The sequence below is a fragment of the Rhododendron vialii genome, chromosome 4a (genome assembly GCF_030253575.1).
Source record: "Rhododendron vialii isolate Sample 1 chromosome 4a, ASM3025357v1".
Taxonomy (NCBI): Eukaryota; Viridiplantae; Streptophyta; class Magnoliopsida; order Ericales; family Ericaceae; genus Rhododendron; species Rhododendron vialii.
Genome location: NC_080560.1, coordinates 12,738,721 through 12,746,826, shown reverse-complemented (window position 1 = coordinate 12,746,826; position 8,106 = coordinate 12,738,721). Strand labels below are relative to the sequence as shown.

The 8,106-nt window shown below is 41.2% G+C and overlaps 1 protein-coding gene across 1 annotated transcript; it reads left to right on the top strand.

Moving 5' to 3' along the window:
- The first annotated feature begins 2,932 nt into the window (after positions 1 to 2,932).
- On the top strand, positions 2,933 to 6,928 carry LOC131324396 (amine oxidase [copper-containing] gamma 2). Its single transcript, XM_058356346.1, has 4 exons — positions 2,933 to 4,557; positions 4,731 to 4,844; positions 5,688 to 6,235; positions 6,379 to 6,928. The coding sequence occupies exons 1-4, from the start codon at positions 3,229 to 3,231 to the stop codon at positions 6,587 to 6,589; spliced, it is 2,202 nt and encodes a 733-aa protein (XP_058212329.1). The 5' UTR covers positions 2,933 to 3,228; the 3' UTR covers positions 6,590 to 6,928.
- Positions 6,929 to 8,106: the final 1,178 nt, after the last annotated feature.

The following is an 8,106-nucleotide window of genomic DNA, read 5'->3' as shown; positions in this document are numbered from 1 at the left end:
TTTCTTTCTTTTTTTCCTTTGAGAGAGAGGAAAAATCGAAATTGGATAATATTTTTTTTGCAAGAATCAAACTAGAGATGTGCACGTCTACTGGCGGATCCAAAAACAGAAAGAAAAGAGTGATTATTCAATTCCTTAAATTAAAGACATTGGCAAGTGATGTCTCAATTCTCTCCCCACCACACATTTATTCGCACAGAGTGAATGAACTGACTCCAAATAAGTTGATAGCACATGGGAGTTTTGAACATCTATTCTAATAGATAAAGGGGAACACCTTTTGCGCGCTCACATTTTGATCTTTCAAAAATGCCACACAAACAAAAGGGTAAAATACAAAAGTGACAACCCACCCACGAACAAAACTGCTAGCAGTTATCGAATCTGGAACACTTCTTCGCTCTGTTTTCTCTCAAGGTAAGAAAAACAGGCCTCCTATTCAAAACCCTTTCGGCTGTTCAATTGCAAAACCTTCTGACATCTGCTTTCAAATCCATGTAAAAGCACTGTTCCAAAGCACAAATCCATGTAAAAGCTACGTATGTTCCAAGGTACACACACTTTCTCTCCCTCCCCCTCCATTTCAATAGGAGCAGTAATCAAATGAGTATCTTCTTCTTCTTTTTGGAATGGAGTGCGTGTCTACTTTCATGTGCGTATACTTTATGGCGAACTTCCAGGCATCTACAACGATCCAAGGGCCTGTTAGATTGGTTATTCCGTCCAGCCAATAAAAGCAAAACAATCCAACCCATTTTAGTTTTCGCGTAGAGTTAACCTAATTTTCGTTTAATTTCCCTAATTTTAGATTTACAATTATCCTTTTTCTAGTATTTAGAGTTCTTTTCCCCATTTTTTTCCACATGCATTGTGTGTGCCTCGGCATCTTATTCTATATAAATTGAACCAGTTTAAGAATATAATATAGACTAGAGGCCGGGGCACACGCGTTGCGTGTGAAGAAAAAGAGGGAAGCTATTGCGCATAATATGACTTGCTAAATGCGCAAAATCTGAGTTGCACACACATCGCGTGTGCCCCGACCTCTGATGAGATATTATGAGAGAGCAACTCTTAGGTCACGGTCTTTAATCACAAGGCCAACTTCATGTGTTTAAAGCTTAACTTTTTCTTTTTTTAAGCTCATTAAACTTTCAAACCAAGTTCAAACTAGTTACTATTAAGCTTATGATGTTTAAAAAATTCAAGCTACTTACTTGAGATCCAGTCGTTCATGATCGACTCGATTAAAAAAACTCTTTGAAAATCAACTGTCATAGACAAGCCAATCTTGAATATATTCTAAATATTTGTTAAGTTTTTATAACAATCTTAAACAATTATTTGTTCAGCTTATTTGGTTCGTTTATCCTCTTAAATTGAATCTCAATGGTGGATTGAGTGAGATTTCATTCATCATTTGTCCTTGAATTTTCTCATGGCTTTAAAACCATTTTCAAAGAGGAACCAATCTCCTCTTCCCAAATTTAAAATGAAAGGTTTCATCTAAAAACATGATATGGCAAACTTCATCTTCGAAGCTTTAGGGTGAGTTTTCGATAAAAAGTCTGAAAGCCCATTTATAGCTTATGGTCTTTAGATAAGTTGTTTCCACTATTTTGACTTTTAATTGATGTATGTAAAGAGATGACCTGTCTCAAAATTCGTATGTTATGGCTTTAGACCGTGCAAGGGAGAACCGAAAAAAAAAAAAAAAAGTGCAAGGGGCAAAGTGGAAAAGTGATACTTGACGGAAAGTATGGGATTTTGACTGTTCCAATTTGAAGTGAGAGGGTAAGTTCATAAATTCGATGTAAAGTTCAGGGGCTTAAAGTGTAATCTACCCTGTTCCAATGGAGCGTGTGTCCCCTGTAACAAAATCGGATTCGTCAAAAGTGAGGGAGGGCAAGAATAGGACACTTGTAATCCAGTACTAGATAGTTATCCAAAGCACTGTTTAATGGATCCTGCTCCTATTTCAGTTTTGGGCCACTTCCAGGCCCACAAAAGTGATCGCAATAGTTCACTTTGTAGAGATCATCGAACTTGTTATTCATCTTACAAAATTTAGCTTGATCGAACATCAGTAGATACGTAATCGAAATAGATTAGTACAAGAAAAATAGGACGAAAAAAATTTGAAAACTTAAATGTCCCATTCTGTTCTTCAACAAATCCGTTTCGATCATGTACTTGTCAATATTTGGTCAAACTGATTTTTCACTTGAATGACAAACTCGCTGAGCTTTACAATGTGAACGATTTTGATCATTGTTGTGAAAGACCTAAAACAGGATCCCGAACTGGACGGAGAAATTTGACTTCAGCTGGATCCCTTTTTAACCACATGACCAAATAACCACCGTTCAATCCGGGGACCAAACACTTTACAATAGGGAAGATTCTCTGAATGGGTTACTCTCAGGAATCTAAAAAGACAAAGTTCAAGTGGTCTGTCACGTGGCCACCCACTCGCCTTTTGTATTATTGGGTCGGGCTGACGTGAGCACATCGAGAACGGGATGATATTAGGAAAAAAAAAAAAACAGTTAAAATTTTCACATAGCATTTGTAAATATCAATGCATTTTTACTGATATCTATATACTTCTGCTGGTATTAAATACAGTTTTTTTGCTTTATTCAAGATCAATTCCTTGTATTATTTTTTGAAATGGGGTACTCAAGAATCTAAAAGCACCATTTTTTTTTTTTTATCAGATCAGAAAAAGCACCAAGTTCAAGTGGTCTCTCACGGCACGGGGCCACCCACTCGCCTTTTGTATTTGCTCACACGGCACTATAAGTCAAAGTCAAGACAAAGGTGAATTGATAGAATAGTTCGGGAGCACAGTGATGTGATAGTTTAAATCATTTTATAATTACATAATTTTATTAAATATCTTAATTGAGTGTATAAAACACACATAAATGTGTGATTTTGAAATCGTCCAGAGCACCACGTTATGGTATCTCAGTTGTCCGAGAATACTGAATAACTACTCAAGAGTTAAGAGACAAAGTTCCTGAGTGATACCCTTGTGCACAGAGATTCAAACCCCTTTAAGATTATTCCCTTCCTCGTGAAATTAAATAGTCCCTGAAGCTAGATTCGTATATTCGAAATACCTTACCTTTTCGCCAAGTATATGAACTGCACAAAACAAACAATTAAGATCCATAATACACGCAGTATCACTCAGTGAGGGAGTGAGTGAAAGAGATCGAGATGGAAGCAAAGAGGCTCCTACGCTTAGTCTTCGTCATCTTAAGCACCGTCCTCCTCCTCTTCTTGACTTTAATCAATCTGCCCTACGGCGCCAACCAGCCGGAGGCGCAACTCGACTGCGCCACCTACTCCCCGTGGTGCACCTCCAAGAACCGCATCCAGCAAAAGACGATCCTCAAGAAAAAACCACCGCCCATCCCCACGCGCCACCACTCCTCCGACGTTCCCCGCCACCCGCTTGACCCGCTCACCGTGCAAGAGTTCAACAAGATCCGAGCCGTCCTCTCCGCCCACCCGCTCTTCAAATCCTCCCCCTACGCGCTCCACTCCGTCGTCCTCCAGGAACCGCCCAAGCCGCTCGTCCTCGCCTGGCGGAAGGGCGACCCCCTCCCCACGAGAAAAGCCTCCGTCGTCGCCCGCGTCGACGGCGACTCGCACGTGCTGACCGTGGACATCGACGCCGGCGAGGTGACTCAGTCCCAGCACGACAAGGAGGCCGCTTCCCTCTCCGGCTTCCCGACGATGACCATAGAGGACATGACCTCGGCCATGTGGGCCCCGCTCTCGAACGCCAGTTTCAACCGCACGATCGCCGAGCGGGGGATCGATCTGGCGGACCTCGCGTGCTTGCCGATTTCCACGGGGTGGTTCGGTAAGAGCGAGGAGAGCCGGAGATTGATCAAGGTGCAGTGCTACTCCACGAAGGGCACTGCCAACTTCTACATGAGGCCCATCGAAGGGCTCACGGTGCTCGTGGATTTGGACACGAAGGAGGTCTTGGAGGTCTCAGATAACGGGAGGGACATACCGATCCCCGCCGCTGCCAACACAGACTACCGCTTCTCCGCGTTAAACAAAAAACAAGTGAAAAGGATAGTGAACCCGATTTCCCTGGAGCAACCCGAGGGCCCGAGCTTCACCGTAGAGGACGAGCACACGGTGAAGTGGGCCAACTGGGAGTTCCACTTGAAACCCGACCCGAGAGCTGGCGTTATCGTCTCTCAGGCCGTGGTGCGGGACCCTGGGACGGGGGAGATGAGGAGTGTGATGTACAAGGGGTTTGCCTCGGAGCTGTTCGTGCCGTACATGGACCCCACGGACGCGTGGTACTTCAAGACGTATATGGACGCGGGGGAATACGGGTTCGGGCTCCAGGCCATGCCGCTTGACCCGCTCAACGACTGCCCGAGGAACGCGCATTATATGGATGCGGTGTTCCCCGCAGCCGATGGAATTCCGTATGTTCGGTCCAACATGGTTTGCGTCTTCGAGAGCTATGCGGGCGATATCGCCTGGCGCCATTCGGAGTGTCCCATTACTGACATGGAGGTAACGAATATTTCTTCTGCCGTTAAAAAAAAAAAATTGAAATTTTGATTTCACTGTTTGTTTGGATTGAAATTTCTTAGAAGGACTTTCATCTTGTTGGTCCATCTGATCATGTAATTTTCAAATGTGGGGCTAATTTTGATGGATTGCATATTTTGACTTTTTGTGGTCAGATTAGAGAGGTGAGGCCGAAGGTGACATTAGTGGTGAGAATGGCAGCATCAGTCGCCAACTACGATTACATTGTGGATTGGGAGTTCCAAACGGATGGACTAATCAGAGTTAAGGTTAGTGCTCAATGACTCAGACTCCATGGGGCCGGTCATCTAAAAATAAGAAATTAATTTTAGCACTCTAGTACTTTTTAGTACTTATAAATAGTAATAAATGCACTTCAATAGTTGTCTTGTATAGTGTTTTAAAATACTCTCTCTATTCCATATTTGGGTGTTCATGTTACTATATCGAACATTTTTAAATTTTTTTTTATATCTTTCAATCTATAATGATAAAAAAATTTAATATGGATCTAGTTTAATAAATCTTTATTAATTTTACTATACACAAATTTTGAAATCATAAAAAAATATTATAAATTAAAATATATAAACAAGATAAAAATAACAGAAAAAAGTGAAAGTAGTGGTACCTCAATATAGAACGAAGAGAATACATAAAACACATTTTTTCAGAGCATAATAGAAAATAGAAGACAAATTTTGGAGTGTATTTATAAAAAAATAGAGTACTAAAATTTTGGAGCATATTTTTTTACCATTGCTCATCATAAAGCGTGGAAAATATAGTCTTTAATGAGTGGGTTGGTGGGATTCCAACGTTTTAAAAGTACATGTAATGGATACAATAACATGTAATTTCAAAGTGTCATTTTCCAAAATTACTCCGTACTTTGAATCGTTCTTAATTAGGTTAATCTTGCATCTAGTGACGAATCGTTGATACTAATCTTCTGATAACATCGTCACTGAATGGACATGTTGATGCTCTGATATGGGAAATGATCGACCATTATTGATCTCGTAACGATCTAATCTTTAATTCATGTAACGATCCGCTATTATCAATATAAGTTGCGTTTGAATTGTTCATCGGAAAAAATAAAATGGCAGGTGGGGCTAAGTGGCATCCTCATGGTGAAAGGGTCCCCTTTTGTGAACATGAACCAAGTGAAAGAACAAGAAAACCTCTACGGCACCCTTTTATCGGAAAACGTGATCGGCGTAATTCACGACCACTACGTCACATTCCACCTTGACATGGACGTCGACGGCTCTGATAACTCCTTCGTGAAGGTGAATCTCCAGAGGGAGCACGACTCCCCTGACAATGCGCCACGTCAGAGTTACTTGAAGGCTGTGAGAAATGTGGCCAAGACCGAGAAAGATGCACAGGTTAAGCTCAAGCTCTATGACCCGTCCGAATTCCACGTTATCAACCCGAGTAAAAAGACTAGGGTTGGTAATCCGGTCGGTTATAAGGTGGTTCCGGGTGGCACGGCTGCTAGTTTGCTTGATCTTGATGATCCGCCTCAGAAGAGAGGTGCGTTTACGAATAACCAGATATGGGTCAGTCCCTATAACGAGACTGAGCAATGGGCCGGTGGGTTGTTCGTGTCCCAAAGCCAAGGCGAAGACACTCTTGCTGTGTGGTCTGAAAGGTGTGAACTCGCAAAGCTTTTCGTTCTTTCCATACCAATTTACTATCGGGATTTTTTTGGAACTTTTCAGGCTGCGTAACGCAACTTAAAACAAGCTGCAACAGACATCATGTAATACTATTTTTTTCAAATTTATTATGCAGGGATCGGGCGATTGAGAACAAGGACATCGTGGTGTGGTACACCTTAGGCTTCCATCACATACCATGCCAAGAGGATTTCCCAATCATGCCAACTGTGTCATCGAGCTTCGATCTAAAACCGGTAAACTTCTTTGAGAACAATCCTATCCTCAGGATGCCTCCTAACGTGGACAAAGACCTGCCAACTTGCAAGGCTGCTGCTTCAGCTTGAAAACTCGATTATGCCTTCTGTTGTTGTATGTGCATAGAACGAACACGACGCAAGACTTGGAAACTTTGATGGTGATCAAATGTCAGGGATATCGTAATAAAAAATTGTAATGTAGCTAGAACTATTCCTGAATCTGGAATCTTTCCTCAGAGAGGCTAAAATTGACGGATGTGCCGCTACAGCATATGGTTTTAGACAGGCAACTAAGGAGATTGAAAGCACAATCACAGGACCCCTTGGCTAGATTTAGGCATGGTTTTCTGGATTACTTGATGTATGCATTGCATCTTCCTTTCTACTGAAACTGAATGTATGCTGCCTTGGTCTTTATGAGTTTAATTTTGTGTGGATCTTAAAAAGTCTTTTAACCAAGCAGATTTTAGTAATCCTGCTGTGGATAGGGACCATGCTCCAAATTGACCATTAGTCATACATAAGGGATTCGCCACGTGGTTAGAACTTAGGGCTTTTCCCCTCTTAGTTGTTAAATACGAAACCTCCTAGGTTCTTTCAATCTTGTGAGGCCAATCCATACAAGATTTGCCCAAGACTTAATCGGCCAACCTTTAGTCAATAGCTAATACTCCAGAAGCCAGTGGGATCAAATACCTACTGTATATAAAATATATTTATTGCATTTGGTTATCGGGAAAAAACATTGAAATGCTAAACAAACATATACCACATGCTTTCACTGCGTAGAGAGAAGTGGATATGATCGGTATATCTGATAGGCTTATTATATGGGGTATATTTTTCTCGTTGGAAGCCGGTTTCTGTTGAAAGAGGAGAAATTTTTCAATATAATAACGCCTCTCTGACATGGTGTATGTAAAACTCATACATACATAAAGCTCACATCATGTGATAGAGCGTTATAAATAATCGTTGCAGTGAAGATTTTTCTGAAGAGGATGGGATGCGCGTGAACATCCCCCTATTCTTTTTTTTGGTCAAGCGGAAAATAAACATCCCCCTATTCAACATGTTGCACCATTAACGTCCTTGTTTCTTTTTCTTTCTTTTTTTCCCTTGAGAGAGAGGAAAAATCGAAATTGGATAATATTTTTTTTGCAATAATCAAACTAGAGATGTGCACGTCTACTGGCGGATCCAAAAACAGAAAGAAAAGAGTGATTATTCAATTCCTTAAATTAAAGACATTGGCAAGTGATGTCTCAATTCTCTCCCCACCACACATTTATTCGCACAGAGTGAATGAACTGACTCCAAATAAGTTGATAGCATATGGGAGTTTTGAACATCTATTCTAATAGATAAAGGGGAACACCTTTTGCGCGCTCACATTTTGATCTTTCAAAAATGCCACACAAACAAAAGGGTAAAATACCAAAGTGACAACCCACCCATGAACAAAACTGCTAGCAGTTATCGAATCTGGAACACTTCTTCGCTCTGTTTTCTCTCAAGGTAAGAAAAACAGGCCTCCTATTCAAAACCCTTTCGGCTGTTCAATTGCAAAACCTTCTGACATCTGCTTCAAATCCATGTAAAAG

Excerpts from the sequence above, each read along its gene's own strand:
- LOC131324396 (XM_058356346.1), top strand. The coding sequence starts at position 3,229 with ATGGAAGCAAAGAGGCTCCTACGCTTAGTCTTCGTCATCTTAAGCACC. Across the intron at positions 4,558-4,730 it reads GTCCCATTACTGACATGGAG|ATTAGAGAGGTGAGGCCGAA; the intron begins GTAACGAATATT and ends TTTTGTGGTCAG. Across the intron at positions 6,236-6,378 it reads CTTGCTGTGTGGTCTGAAAG|GGATCGGGCGATTGAGAACA; the intron begins GTGTGAACTCGC and ends TTTATTATGCAG.